The 16,257-nt window shown below is 36.9% G+C and overlaps 1 protein-coding gene across 3 annotated transcripts in view; it reads left to right on the forward strand.

The window, feature by feature from the left end:
* Positions 1–16,257, forward strand: part of PGM2L1 (phosphoglucomutase 2 like 1) — a 48,636-nt gene that overhangs the window by 20,290 nt on the left and 12,089 nt on the right. For all 3 annotated transcript variants that reach the window (XM_032853093.1, XM_032853095.1, XM_032853094.1), the window contains 4 exons: positions 1,817–1,984; positions 5,448–5,554; positions 6,266–6,350; positions 9,689–9,772. In XM_032853093.1, the coding sequence (XP_032708984.1) occupies positions 1,817–1,984; positions 5,448–5,554; positions 6,266–6,350; positions 9,689–9,772 (444 nt within the window). The remainder of the gene's footprint in view (positions 1–1,816; positions 1,985–5,447; positions 5,555–6,265; positions 6,351–9,688; positions 9,773–16,257) is intronic.

Genomic DNA, 16,257 nt, shown 5'->3' on the forward strand with positions numbered 1-16,257 from the left:
GAGGCTTTAACCCACTGAGCCACCCAGGCGCCCCTTATGCTTTCTTTTTTTTTAAGATTTTATTTATTTGACAGAGAGAGATCACAGGTAGGCAGAGGGGGAGGCAGAGAGAAAGGGGGGGAAGCAGGCTCCCTGCTGAGCAGAGAGCCCAATGTGGGGCTCCATCCCAGGACCCTGAGATCATGACCTGAGCCTAAGGCAGAGGCTTAACCCACTGAGCGACCCAGGCGCCCCTTACATTTGTTTTTAAGTGTTAGCCCTCTTCAAGTCTCTTTGACCTCTATCAAATCTGGTGGTATCTTAAACATTAGAATAATAGAATAATAAATAGTAGCACAGGTAATCTTATTGTTTAGATTCTTATCTTAATAGCTATTCCTATTTTGGGGCATCAGGGTGGCTCAGTTGGTTAAGCGTCTGCCTTACGCATAGGTCATGATCTCAGGATCCTCTGCCCCTCCCTGGCTTGTACACATGGCATGCTTTCTTTCTCTCTCTCAAATAAAATCTTGAAAAAAAAAATAGCTATTCATATTCTTATATAGTCTGTGTATTTGCTAGTGTGTGCTATTTATAAAAGGGAGATTCCTTGAGTTAAGGTTTTATGTGAGATATATATATATATATATTTAAAGATTTTATTTATTTATTTGACACAGAGAGAGAGATCACAAGTAGGCAGAGAAGCAGGCAGAGGGGGAGGGGGGAAGCAGGCTCCCCGCCGAGTAGAGAGCCGGATGCGGGGCTCAATCCCAGGACCCTGAGACCATGACCTGAGCCGAAGGCAGAGGCTTAACCCACTGAGCCACCCAGGTGACCCCTTTCTGTTTAAATATATATTAATGTTTTTATTTCTTTGCAAGTACAAATATACTCTCATATTTAGCACCTTGTAGGTACCTTGGTTTATCATTCGGAATATTCATTATTGTATAGGCTATAGACGTAGAAGATCTAAGTTGTTAGTATGGACTAAATCCATACTACACAAAGTATGGAAGGGAGAAGTTGTGGTTCACTTTATTTTCGTAATATCTGACTCTGACTCTTAAAAAGAAAATACTGGAAAATCCCTACAAATTTTATTCTAATTTTTTATTACATTTCTATTTGAAGTTAATTGTTTGTGAAGTACTATTTCAGTCAGGGGCATCCTTGAGCTTTATGAAAATAAGGTAAAAGATGTGATAATGAAACACAGAATTCTAAAATGTAGATGTTGGTGTATCCTGCTCAGCAAGCCAAGTTTGGACTGAATCTTCATTCTCATTCTTATCTAAGTCCACATGTAATATCTAAGACCATTTCATGGTCATCTTTACTGTAGATACACTGAGTGGTTTTCTGTGACTTTTTAAAGAGCAGGAACACTTATTTGGTCACTTTGAATCACAGAAATTTGGGAAGTGGTTGATAAGTGTCTGTTGATGGCTTTTACCCAATAGCTTCCACATTTCTTTTAACACTTTAGAGACTCTAATTAATGTTATTTTTTGACTAAGAGGCTTATTTTGGATTCATAGCTCTTAAGTTTATCAATTTGTTAAAAAAACTCTTGAATAGTATTACCAAAAAATGCTGTGATAATTAGAGATATGTAAATGGACTCCAGTAAGGGCCTGGCTCTTTGGGGGACTCTGTAAAGGGCCAGGTATTGTTTTATTATACATACTAATATTGATCATTAGCACTGTGGAATCTATAGTGTGTCTAGAACCTTGTGATATATACATAACACTTCCTGGCTCCTCAGAAGGGCTTCATATTAGGACCCTGCTTGTGATCCTGATTAAGTCTTAATACCTTTTTTTTATAGAATCCCAAAACAAAAGAGCAGATTGAAAATCTGTTACGGAATGGGATGAACAAGGAGCTCCGGGATCGTCTTTGTTGCCGAATGACTTTTGGGACTGCAGGACTTCGTTCTACTATGGGGGCAGGATTTTGCTATATTAATGACCTTACAGTAATACAGTCAACACAGGTAAGAATTACAAAGTACTATATGTATACTTTTTAATCACACTATTTTTTGGCTTTCTAAATTAGGTTGTGCCTTTCTAACAAAAACAAACTTTATATCTAGAAAGGTACTTTTTTAAGTAAAAAATGTGGAATAAATCCTGATCTTTGGTCTTGCATAAGATTTATTTTAGAAGGCATTTGTGTATCTTCAGGGTTATAGACTAACTTTCTGATTGAGTTCTTTTGGTGACCATATTCAAACTCTTGACATTGTTAATTTGCATTTGAAATCAGGAAATGGATATTGACATTTCCAACTGATAGAAAGAAACAAACTTAGAAAAAAGAGAATTACTCATTTTGGCATATGGCCATTGATAAAGATTAACCAGAGTATTTGGAAAATGTAGTTAAAAATATTTCCCTTTAACATGGTTTTCCATATCCATGAGAGTTCTTTAAGAGTGCCCATATCCATGAGAGGTTTTTTAAAGTTAAATTCAATTAGTCAACATATAATACGTCCTTAGTTTCAGAGGTAGAGTTCAATAATTCATCAGTTGTGTATAACACCCAGTGTTTTTCACATCACATGCCTTTCTTAATGCCCATCACCCAATTACCCTGCCCCTCCGCCCACCTCTCCCCCAGCAACCCCCAGTTTGTTTCTTATAGTCCATGAGAGTTCCTTAAAACAGCTTATGATATGATATAATTTATTTCTCCCCATTTTTATGCAACATAGAAAGAGATTACTTTCTTTTTCTAGTGAATCATTCCTACTGCTTCAAGGAATTGTATACTTTTGAGGCTAAAATGCATTTAGCATATACTAAAAATAGTTCTGGACTAGAGGATTGCTCAGTAGATATAAAGATATAATTCTAATCAATAGCGTCAACAGTAAATCATTCTTAGCCTCGTTCTGAGGGAATTCTCTAAAGGCAAAGGCTAATGCAGGGGATGGGGAAGAACAGACGACAAGATGACTAAATAGGTAGGATACGTGCCACTTCTGCACCCGTCTCCTTTCTTTCCCTCATCTAGAGATGTGTCAGCTCACTCTTTTTAATAAATTTATTTCCTTATAGGCTTTTAATAAAGGAAGATTCCTTGACTTTACTAAAAGGATTGGAGGAGGTGTTTCAAAATCATTTTCTATGGAAATGTAAATTGTTACTAGAGTTGAGATTCCATTATGTGAAGTGGAAAAGCCTAATGGAATCTGATTCTTAAGTCCTAGCCCTTTTCAGAATCTAGGTTTATGGGGATAAGCAAAGGTAGATTTTTTTTTTTTAAAGATTTTATTTATTTGACAGACAGAGATCACAAGTAGAGAGAGAGGCAGGCAGAGAGAGAGAGAGGAGGAAGCAGGCTCCCCGCTGAGAGAGAGCCCAATGCAGAACTCGATTCCAGGACCCTGAGATCACAACCTGAGCTGAAGGCAGTGGCTTAACCCACTGAGCCAGCCAGGCGCCCAGCAAACGTAGATTTTTAAACCAGAGAATAGTAGGAAGTTCTGTGAGATTTGAGGATAGCATCATCTTTAGAAATAAATAAATTGGTGAAACTAACCAGCGTGGGCTATAGCAAGCATGCGTGCATGCACACATCCACAGACTCACACCCACAGTCACAGGGAGTGTAACCAGAGCGCAGGGGTGCAAGAGCACCAGACTCTGGAGAGCCTAAGCAGCCCAGGTTCGGCCACTTGCTGCTGACAAAATCCAAAGGCAGAGAAACAGAGTGGTGGTGAAACAAGAAAGGAATTTCAGTTCCTTTCAGAAAGGAACACCAGGAAGACAGTGGACTTAACATCTCAAAGACTGTCTCCAAAGGGCTGAAAAAATTTCTACGTTTGTATACACAAAGTGTAGGACAAAAGTAGTGGGTATGTGCAGGTGGGCAGGAAAGGTCAGGTCAATCATTGTCTTGGGGTCACTCATGCAGGGTCTTGCTGGCATTATTGGAGGGGTAGGTAGTTTTGGTTCCCATCACAAGATGTTTTGCCAGCTGGGGTTTTTGCCTGATTTAAGAGATTAGCTGGAGAGAAGAGCTTAATCAAATACAAAGTATAGACTAAGGCCAAAAGGGAGGTGTTTGAGGTTCTCTTTCAGGAGTAGGTTGGAAAGAATAATTATATCTGAAAGAGGGGTCCAGAAGTCACTGGGGCCTCATGGTGCTGTCACATACAGCCTTAGCTGTGCCTGCCATATAGTAGCCTTCAGTAAATTTAGATGAATTTAGGCGTTGGGCAAGTCATTGAGTGGAGCTTCAGTCTATTCTGTCTGCTCTTTTCTTTGAAAAGATGTTGAAGGACAGACAAAAATAGGAAAGGTATCTTCATTTTTTTCTTTTTGGGGTTGTAACGATTAAATGTGCCAACATTTGTGAAGGTGGTTTTAAAGGACTATACAATCTGAAGTGTTATTTTTAGAGATGAAAGCATTTATTAAAGTTAGCAAATCATTCATAGGACACTTAAATGGTTCTAATTTATTGTTATGATGTTTTCAGTATTAAATACTTTCGTTTCTTTTTTTGTCGCCATTGGCTGCAAATTTTCCTAGTTTATGAAATTTTCTTTCTGTGAGATTTTAGAACTAAGGAATTGCAAATGGGATCAGCCATCTTAAGAAATGTTCTAATGAAAAAAAAAAAAAGGGAAAAAAGAAATGTTCTAATGGGGCACCTGGGTGGCTAAGTTGATTGAATGTGCACACTTGATCTTGGGGTTGGGGGTTTGAGCCCCGCGTTGGGTGTAGAGGTTACTTAAAATAAATGAAAGAAAGGGAGAGGGAGGGAGGGAGGAAGGAAGGAGGAAAGGAAAGACAGACAGAAAGAAAGAAAGAAAGAAAGAAAAGAAAAGAAAAGAAAAGAAAAGAAAAGAAGAAGAAGGAAAAGAAAGAAAAGAAGGAGAAAGAGGCAGGAAGGAAGGGGAAGAGGAAAGGGAAGGAAAGGAAGGAAGGAAGAAAGGAAGAAAGGAAGAAAGAAATGTTCTAATGAAGGTTTATGTTGCTGATTTAAAATGTTTGTGTCATGAATAGGTCAAATCTTTTGTTTGGCTTCAGTCTTGAGATTTAGCAGGGCCTAAAATGGTCAAAATTCTGTTGTCTACATAGCCATAAGGCAAGAAACAATATCTTTTGGTTCTTCTAACAATTTTTTTTTTTTAACCATACTGACTCTCTTATCCCTTCTTTTTTCCCTAATGTTTTATGTATCGTATTGGCTTTCATAGTTACTTAATTGATATTTCTGTGGATTTAAATGTGTCTGACACTTGAGGGAATAAATGTTCGTCCTCTCAGATTTGAGGACTGAACAGTATTGTTCCCACACTGGTAAACACGAGCATCAAGGTGGAAGCCAGTTCCCTATGAGCCAATAAACTACACACATCACATAAAAATAATGGATTTTAAATGGTGGAAAATGCAGGTATTAGTCAGAAACTAATCTTTTGTGTTTATCTGCTTCAGGGAATGTACAAATACCTTGAAAGATGTTTCTCAGACTTCAAGCAGAGAGGCTTTGTTGTTGGGTATGACACGCGGGGTCAAGTAACTAGCAGCTGCAGCAGCCAGAGGTACAGTGTGAATTGTTTCAGAGATTAAGTTGGACTGGAATAAAACCTTAAAAACAATTAGTGGTAGGATTTCTGAAACAGGAAACTGTCAACTAGAAATGTGATCACATGCTGATGTTTATTTTAGAGCTGAAATGGAAGCATGTTAAAGCTTCTATTATAACCTTTCGCTCTTACAGGCAGAATTAAAATTTTAAATATTTAGAGTTAGTATTTAGAATGACATCATGGTTTATGGTATGATTTTAATATTTTGGCACAAGTATCAGGTAGGAGTGATCGTATAACTTGTATTCTCTCACTGTGCTCACATTTAATTAGTTTTAGGGCATTTGCACACATAGATAATCAGGAGATAGCAATATTTTTTTTCAGGGTTTAATTATTTTTGTTTCTTGAATTCTCTTAATTCACTTTCCTCCATTCTTTTTGCCTTTTGCAGGTTTTATTTCTTGGTAAAGAAAGATGAATGAGGAAAAAGAAAAATTAAAATATCAGTTCTATTTCTTATTAAGTTCCTTTTCAAAAAATCTTATTTAACATTTTTAAGTTGGGACATGAAGCCTAAATAACCAGTGATTGTAAGAATTTGTTGTATTAGGCTACTACATATTCAGAGTAATTACAATATGAAACATTTATTTTGTGGAGGGTTGGGTTTTAAACTGTGTGGTAAGCTAAGGACTAAGTGAAATTTCTGTTTGTTTTTAGACTTGCTAAACTTACTGCTGCAGTCTTACTAGCCAAAGATGTTCCTGTGTACCTTTTTTCAAGATATGTTCCTACACCTTTTGTAGTAAGTGTGTCATGTTATTGATTGTACACTTTGTTGCTCCTAAAAAGATTTCTTAATTCAACTGGGATTCAAATCTTTGTCATGCTTATAGTTCTATATTAAGTGATATGAAGGACAAAAGGAAGGAAAACAAATTTTGCATTTGTTTTCACTGAACAAGCGTGTGTTGACCCACCAAAGAATTTGATCTATAACAAGATGACAAGTCCACAGTCATGGTCTGATATTTTAATACTCTTCTTCCAGAAACTGGCTTATCAGGCAGATTAAAATGGCTGAGGAGGGATTTGGACACACTATTAGCATGCTTGATCTGAGTGTGTGTGTGTGTAAACACTGTATTTAGTAATGGTAGGATATTCATTTTTATCAAGCAGGGTAAAAAAGGAAATTTCTGTAAATACCAGAGAACTGCTTATCAAGCCGTAGTTCTGGACCTCAATGCAATGAGATCAGAGATAAGAAACTCATAAAACCCCATGTGTTTGGAATTTTTAAAACATAATTCCTGGGTTAAGGAAGATATAATAATGAAGATTAGAAACTACAGGCAGTCCTTGCTTTGTGTGATATTGTAGGACTGTAAAGATAACTATCAGCTGAAACCATGCACAGTGATCCTTAATAATCAAAGGGAAAATTACAACTGTTCTGCGAACTTTAAAGTTTTTTTGTCCAAACATTAAGAATACCCTATTCTTGGTTAAAAATATAAGGAAAAGAAAAAATAGTAAAATTAATACTTATATAGTACACTGTAATTAAAACATTAAAAACATTGAGAATAAAGTGTTTTATTTCTTGGTAAAAAAAAATTTATCAAGAGTATGAAGAGGACAGGGGCATCTAGCTGGCTCAGTTGGAATAACGTGCAACTCTTGATCTTTGGGTCATGGGTTTGAGCCCCATGTTGGGCTAGATAGGTAGATGGGTAAAGAAAGTATGAACAACATGTGCTTCTCATTGTATAACTTAATATGAGTGAGCATCCTTTCTATTTCTCGGTGAATTGTCACATTCCTTTATAAGTTTGGATCAGTTTCCCATAGTGTATCCGTGGTACTTTCAATGCTGTGATTTTTCTCTGAGAGTTCCTTTAATGTGAAGTTTTTTTTGCCAATATCACTTCCCCCAGGACATCTTAATCCTTTTCATCACAAGCACATTCCTCACTTACATCCATATATTCACCTACACTAAGCTCATCCGGTTGCACATTGAAAATCTCTTGAATGACAGCAATGTCATCATTCCCAGCTATTTTCTTCTGTAATTCCACTTGTATTTGATTTAAATTTCCCTTCTATTGTTGTCACTTTTTGTTCCTTTTCTACCCTCTAATCTTTCTTGGCCAGTTCCTTCTTTCAGTTATCCATTTTTGCAAACTATCCCATGGAGTTAAGTAGGCAACACAACTACATGCTTTGCTGTCTGTTGAGAGCTGATAACAGATGCACAAGTCACTGGCAGACTTTAACAGAGTGACGTGATTGGTCACTGGTCATGACGGATCTCTTATATACATATTATTTATGGACAGAAGAGCTAGCAAGTTTGCACTTGATACGGTTTCTCACAGTTAATATACCATGGTAACTGAAATTTGAATGCATTGTTGGGAAATTGTGTTGTTGTTGACTGTATTGTTGGGTGTTATTTAACTAAAATATGGTATCAGAAATTCATGTGTTTTGGAACTGTGCAAAGCAAGGACTACCTGTATTTGAAACTGAGCCACAATGAAAATAGTAAATTGCAAAAATTATGGACTATAACTAAAGCTATACTTCAAGGGAAATATATAGCCTTAATGAACATATTAGAAAAAGGGAGGATGAAAAAATAAAGAGCTTAGTATGTTATAGTCAAAACATTAAATCTAAATAAAAGAAAGAAAATAGTGAAGGTTTGAGGAAAAAATTGATTAAATAGAAATATTTTAAAAACAGGTATGACTAAAAGCAGAAGTTGACTCTCTGAAGAGACTAATAAAAATAGACAAAACTTTCGCAAAGATGTTCAAGAAAAAAGATACGATAAATTAAAAGGGAGCATAATATATATACTAGAGATTAAGAAAACCACAGTATTCTGAACATAATGCAAATAAATGTGAAGGCTTAGATGAAATTAGCCAATTTCCTAGAATAATTGATACATCAAAACTAATAAGAAATAGAAAACCTGAAGAGACTTATAACCATTAAAGAAATTCAACTGGTACTTGTTTTTAATCTTCTCAAATTAAAAATGGCAGGTCCAGATAATTTTATTAGGCCAGTTTTCCCAAATATTTGAGAAATAGATAACGTCTCTATAAACAATTCTAGTGATTCACTGGAAATATACTGAGTCATTCAAAGAAGTGAAAGAATCACTAAACAATTAGTTCTAACGAATGACAGAAAACAGGAAGGGTTCAGAAATCTAGAGCATGTCTGTAGGATTCTGCCATTGGGTTGCCAATTCCAAATACTATCAATTCCGGTATGTTAGCCTTCCTCTCTCATTACAGGTAGGTTTACTCTAATATGTAGGGAAGATATTTTTAGCGGTCCTCCTTGGCAATTCTCTTTGACTAGCTGCAGAAGAAACATCTTGGGGAAGGACTCTGACCAGGCTTGGGTGGTTATGAGCCAGTCTCTGAATCATATCATCAGGGGAATAAATTACTCTGGTCAGACCTGGATCTTTTGTTCCCTATGGCCAGGAGAAGAGAAATCAGAAGTGATGGTAGAAGGGGTAGGAGGGATATCATAGGCTGACAAATAGTAACTACTACAGAGAAAAGGGAAATCTAACCTGGAAATTAACTTTGGGAGAGAAGATGGTGACTTGACCGGTATATGTTATAAGGGTCATGGAATATATATAAAGATCTTCAAATTGGAAGTCAGTAGACCTATGTTATTCTACCCTTGAATCTTCTCCCTTATGATTTTATAATGTGTAAAATGTGATAGATTAGGTGATTCCTAAATTAACTCCCAACACTAACATTTTTAAGATTATATTCATAATTCATATTTTCAGAGTCTGGCATATAGTAAGTGTTCTTTAAATATCTGTTAAATAAAAAAAAAGAAAAGTTTATAGGGCTAAGGTAAATTAGACTAGGAGGAAAAAGCCATTCAGTCTAACAGCTAAGTGGCTACTGGTGACCTAACAGTTAGATGGCTTTAGCTATATCCCAGGCAGTGTATCTGGAGTTGATTGTTGAAGTCATAGGCTGTTTATGTCTTAATGCCTTCTCCTGTTACTTAATCAAGGTTATTCTTATATCAAATGTGTAAGTAGCTGGAAAGCAAAATGGAATTATGGCATTACTGTTTTTTCAGCCATATGCAGTCCAGGAGCTCAAAGCAGTTGCAGGTGTGATGATTACTGCTTCTCACAACCGCAAAGAAGACAATGGATACAAGGTAAACCTGGGACTCCGGATATTTGCTTATTTCACAGTTCTTATTTTATCTGTTTATTTGTTTATTTATTTAGATTTTGATTTTTTAAAATAATATATGCTGAGTATATTCTCATTGCTGAGGAGCAGGCTTAGATGTTGGGGACAGGCCAGCCCTCAAAGGATGTTTTTCCCTAATGACCTTTATTATTTCTCAATGTGTATGACTATGAAAATCTCTTCAGTGGTCTTTTTGCTTCTAGTATATTCCTGCCTTTGTATCCCTATCCTATCCCCAAATCCACCCCGTCTACCATTTTAGAAACAAAGTCATATTGTACTGAGAACTTAAAGAATGAATGAGAGTTTGCAGGAGGAGGGCAAGAGAAACTTGATCTTACTCTCCTTTCCCTCCAGTCTTATACTGGGACAAAGGATCCATGTGATGTGTCAGCTTCCATGGCAGAAAGCAGGGTGGAGAAGGGTGAAGACTGGCAAGAGAGGATACAGCACATTATTGAGCCAGTGTCTGGGGTTCCTGGGTGATGAGTGCATGACCTTATATTTGTTTTTCTTCTTGTATGGGAGGTCTTCAGGTACACTGAGCTCTGTTTTACTGGGGAAAAGAAGATTTAATACTAATTTGAGATTTGGCCCCTGGCTAGCTAAATGGGTAGTGTTACCATGCACAGAGGCAAAGAAGAAGCATGATTAATTCAGTTTGGGACATACTAAGTTTGAGGTATTTGTGAGTCAACCATGTAGCAACATCCTGTAGGCAACTGGATATATAGATCTGTTGATGGGGGAGAAATCTAAGCTAAAGTTACAGATTTGGGGGCCATGATATATATTAGGACATGTAAGATGTAAGGGTATTTGGAAGTCTTTTACTTGGATATGTGGCCCAGAGATAGTATATAGTAAAAAACAAGCCCAAAAGAGATCCCTAGGGAATACGAACTTCAAGGGAAGGAAGAAAGAAGTGCAGGAGATAGGAGAAAGACCAGAAGAGATTAGTGCCATCAAAACCAAAGGGAGAGGAAGAGAATTGCAAAGAAGAAGAAGTCAACTGTCGAAGAGAGCTGAGAACCCAGATATCTCCTCTGACGTCAGATGAGACTCCTAAATCCATTGGGATGTCTAACAGATATTTCAGAATTAGTGTCTCTAGAACAGAGGTCTTAATTCCCCTACAGCCTCTCACATACATGCCCCAATGTGTTCCTTTCCCATTCTTTCCCATCTCTGTAGATGGACACTACCACTCACCCAAACAAAAACCAAAAATTATTCTCGATTACTCCTTTCCCTTCACTCCTAACATTTCACTCACTAACAGGTTTTACAAATTTTACATCTAAAATGTATGTTGGAATATGTTTGCTTCTGCTCACTTCTACCTCCACCATTCTAAAGCATGGTTATCTTCTCTCAGAGCTACAGCATCCTGGCTGGTCTCTTCTCTGCTCCCATTGTTCTCCCTAAAATCCATTTTCCACCAAGCAGCCAGATGGTCTTTGAAAATATGAACAGGTCATGTTACTTCCCTGCTTAAAATTCTACAGTGACTTCTCATTCTCCAGATAAAATCCAAGCTCCTTACCTTGGGGTTTACAGAATCCTGCCTACCTCTCCAACCTAATTTCATTCATTCCTCTTCTGTGCTCACTGTATTCTAGTCACACTCCCACTTCTTCCTGTTTCTTCGTCTGCCAGTATACCAAGCCCTCTCCCATCTCTGAGCCTCTGTAAATGGTTTTGGCTCTGCTTGCATTGCTCTTGCCTTCATCTTGCAGATTTGTTTATTTTTATCCTTCAGGTTCCTGTCCAGATGTTATTTCCTTGAAGAGACCTTCCCAGGCCACCTTATCTGAAGTGGCTTCCCTCAATGACTTTCTCATCATCTTGTTTATTTCCTTCACAGAGCTTATCGCTTTCTGATGATCTGTTTTCTTGAAAATGAATTGTTTTCTTTATTGAGTTGTTTGACCTTCTCCAACCCTGTTCCCCAATATAAACTCATGAGTGAAGGGACTTGGTCTGTTTTGATGTTCATTGCTAATGAACATATTTGTCACATAGGAAAGCCTCAAAGGTTTTTTTTTTTTTTTCTTAAAATATATGCACAAGTTAAAAAGGATGAAAGTTAAACAATGTATAAAGCTAAACGTAAAAAGTATCTCCCATTCCTCCCCCTCCACCTGCCCCGTACCCCTTTTCAGAACCAAATACAGTTTCTGGTTTTAGTTTCCCCCCAGCACGTGTCATCATATGTGTATTTGTCACTCTGACTCCCACATTTTTTCCCCATAAATGGCAGAGTACTATATGGAGTGTTCTGTACCTTGCTTTTTTCACACAACAGTATGAAACAATCTTAGAGATCATTCCCTTAGTCAATTGATAGGGAGATAGGTCTGCCTCATTCATCTTTAGAAGTCTATATAACAGATCCTGATTTATTTTATTAATTTTTTAAAAGATTTTATTTATTTATTTATTTGAGAGAGAGAGAACAGGAGAAGGGCAGAGAGGAGTAGAGGAAGAGGGAGAAGCAGGCTCCCTGCTCAGTGGGGAAGAGAACACATGGGTTGGGGGAGGGACAAAAGGAGAGGGAGAGAGAAGGAATCTCACTGAGCATGGAGCCCAATGTGGAGCTCTATCTCATGACCCTGAGATCATGATCTGAGCCAAAATGAAGAATGGAACGTTTAACAGACTAAACCACCCAGGCTCCCCACAATCCTGATTTATTTAAGCAATCCTCTGTCGGTGAACAGTTCATTTGTTTCTAATCTTCTGCTATTTATAAACAGTGCTACAAAGAATGTTCTTCTACATATGTCTTTGTTCATATGTGCAAGTAGATTTATATAATCAGTATGGAATAGTAGTTAGAACTTTGGGTTGGGTTTAAAACCTGACTGTAGGATACTTGGGTGGCTCAGTAGGTTAAGTGTCTGCCTTTGGCTCAGGTCATGATCCCAGGATCCTGGGATCCCGGGATCAAGCCGTGCATTGGGCTCCCTGCTCAGTGGGGAGCCTGCTTCTCTCTCTCTCAAATAAATAAATAAAATCTATCTCTCTCAAATAAATAAATAAAATCTTTATTATTTTTTTTTAAAGATTTTATTTATTTATTTGTCAGAGACAGAGGGAGAGAGAGCGAGCGAGCACAGGTAGACAGAGAGGCAGGCAGAGGCAGAGGGAGAAGCAGGCTCCCTGCCGAGCAAGGAGCCCGATGTGGGACTCGATCCCAGGACGCCGGGATCATGACCTGAGCCGAAGGCAGCCGCTTAACCAACTGAGCCACCCAGGCGTCCCTAAATAAAATCTTTAAAAAAATAAAGAAATAAAACCTGTCTGTGCAACTCAGAAGTTCATTTCTCTGTGCTTTAGTTTCCCCATCTGCAAACTAGGGATAATAATAGAACCAAGGTCATAGAGTGAGAGTAAGGATTAAAGGAGATTTGCAGGAAAAATGCCCAGTGCTCAATAAATGTTAGCTGTTGCTTGTATTTTTTTCATCTGCTGCACTGTCCAATATTGTAGCCACTAGCCACCTATGGCTATTGAATATTTAAACTATGACTAGTCTGAATTGAGGTGTGCTGAAAGTGTAAAATACACACCAGATTTCAAAGACTTACTATGAAAAAAGAATGTAAAATATTTCATTAATTTTATATTGATTACGTGTTGAAATGATAATATTTTGGATATAGGTGGGCTGTATGAAGTATATTACTATTAATTATGCCTGTTTCTTTTTATCTTAATGTGGTTACTAAAAACTTTAAAATTATGTAAGTGGCTTGCATTTGTGGCTTACATTGTATTTCTATGGCATTGTTGATCGATATCATAAATTTCTAGAAGTGAAACTTTTGAGTCAAAGCAGTATGAAAGAAAACTTGTCATTCTTTATTTTAGAGGTGGTTGTACCAACTGATACTCTCCCTAACAGCGTAAAAGGTCTTTATCCCATACCTCCCATATTATCATTTTGGTCTTTGCCAATCAGATAGATGAGTGTTATGATTAATCTGCACCTGTTTTAGGAGTAAGGTAGAACATCTTTTCATTTATTTGCATTAGATTTGTTTTCCCTTTCCTGAGATGTCTGTTAAAGGTTTTGTCCATTTTTCTCTTGGATTATTGCTCTTTTTCTTAGTGATTTGTGGGAACTCTTTAAATATAAAAAGTAACTCTTGCTCATCAAATATACCCTATCATCAAAATATTTCAATATTTTGCAGATATTTCCCCCCATATCATGACTTTATTTATATTTTTCCATGCATGATATTATTGTATTTTTTCCATTTTGGGAAAAAGGTTATTTTGGCATTTTTATTGGTATCATATTTCATTTGTAGATTAATTTAGGAAGCTTCAATATGTTTATAATATTTATTGAGTCTCTTCATTCATGAACAGGATGTATCTTTTTGTTCTTTCAAGGCTTCTATTATATACTTTAGTAACATTTTAAATATTTTTAATAGGTCTTTCATATTTTAAGATTTTTTTTTTTTTTAAAGAGGGAGAAAATGGGATTGGAAGGGAGGGGCAGAAGGGGAGGGAGAGAGAATCCTAAACAGGCTCCATGCTCAGTGTGGCGCCTAAGGCAGGGCTCCATCTCAAGACCCTGAGATCATAACCTGAGCTGAAATCAAGAGTCAAACGTCTAATCAACTGAGCCACTACGCGGCCCTTTCAAATATTTCTTTTAAAGTTTGTTCATGGGTATATTTTGTTGCATGGATTTTTCTGTTTTTATATCAGATAGGGATACTTTCTGCTACAGATTTGGAAAACTTATGGGTTTTTCTGTCAGTTTAAGCTGATAGGAACTTATTTTTCACACATGAAGTTAAGTCCAGGGTACGTGGCTATTAGCGGGATTCTGTAGCTCATTGTTGTTGGGCCTGGCATCTATCTGCAGTTTTTTTGGCCTTTCCTTCAAGTGTGAACATCAGATAATGGTTATACCTCTAGGCATCACATCCGTATACAAAGGCAAGAAGAAATGGGCAAGGACAAAGGCTAGGACTTTTTTCTCATGTTTTATAAATTTTCATGGTGAACCTTCAGGGCCTATGGATAGAGTCTTTTTTGTGGCTTGGGATGTGGGAACATCACTCAAAGCAGTTATTGGTTTTGTTTTGTTTTTTAATTTCTTTTTTTTAAAAGATTTTATTTATTTATTTGACAGACAGAGATCACAAGTAGGCAGAGAGGCAGGCAGAGAGAGAGGAAGAAGCAGGCTCCCTGGTGAGCAGGGAGCCCGATGCAGGGCTCGATCCCAGGACCCTGGGATCATGACCTGAGCCGAAGGCAGAGGCTTTAACCCACTGAGCCACCCAGGCGCCACGTTTTTTAATTCTGCAGGAACCAGGAGTTTCACTGACTGGGAGCAATTTCTATATTAACTGAGATCTCAGATTTGAAAGTTTTTAAAAATACCCCAGAACACACATCCTTCCTCAACACCTTTCTATAATAATGCGCAGGACTTCTATTCTGTATTTCCACTGATCGGGGATTGGGGGAGTCTCAGGTCTCCAATTTCCTACCTTCCACATGAGTGTTACAACTCAAAAACCAAATAAATAGACAGTTCCCAAACTCCAGGCAGTCACAGTGTCAGCTCCACAACCTTATATCACTCTGGTTTTCCTTTTTTCCCACTGCCTGGAGTTTTCCCTTTTCTTCTTATGAACTGACCTATGCATTTTAGATAATGTTTTTCTAACATTAGCTAACATTTCAAAATGTTTATAGTGTGAGAATTTTCAGGTTATCTTGTCTACCATCTTGTTTGACACTGAGCTTAGTACATAGTACATATTCAAATGTATTCTTCTTTCCTTCATTCAGGAGGCAGAAGAGGGTAGTCCTGCCATATATTTGGTAGAAGTCATTATGGATATTCTCCAAGCAAAGTGTCTTCTAAATTTGAGATCCTATGAATTCTAGAAATACACTTTATTGACTTTTTCTTGTTAACTGTTCCTAATGTCTTGTTGATCAAAATACTTGGCAAACTGACAGCTTAATGAAATGTATTTTCGTTCATTAAGTACTGAAAACACATATACTGAAATGTGTATATATAATAATTAATATGCTAATTATATTTTCTGATATAGACACTGTCTGTTATGACATGTATTCTACTTTAATTTATATCTGAAAAATAATTTCTTCTTTATTACAGAACTACTTAATGCTAAAATTTTATAGTATGAAATTTTATGGATATCCATGATTTCTTAGATTATCTTTAGTATATAGTTATAAATCTAAAAGTATGATTGGATACTATGGCATATGCATATTAATATGTTGTCATAATGATGCCCTGATTTTATTTTACTTGTACTCTTATTAAAGTACACTTCTAAAAATGAAAATAATACATTATCACTTTATTGAAGAGTCCCTGTAGAATCATTATCATGGACATCCTTTGGTATTAAATTAGTCGCATGTTGGTAT

Source organism: Lontra canadensis, unplaced genomic scaffold (genome assembly GCF_010015895.1).
Source record: "Lontra canadensis isolate GAN:19392208 unplaced genomic scaffold, GSC_riverotter_1.0 scaffold7, whole genome shotgun sequence".
Lineage (NCBI taxonomy): Eukaryota > Metazoa > Chordata > Mammalia > Carnivora > Mustelidae > Lontra > Lontra canadensis.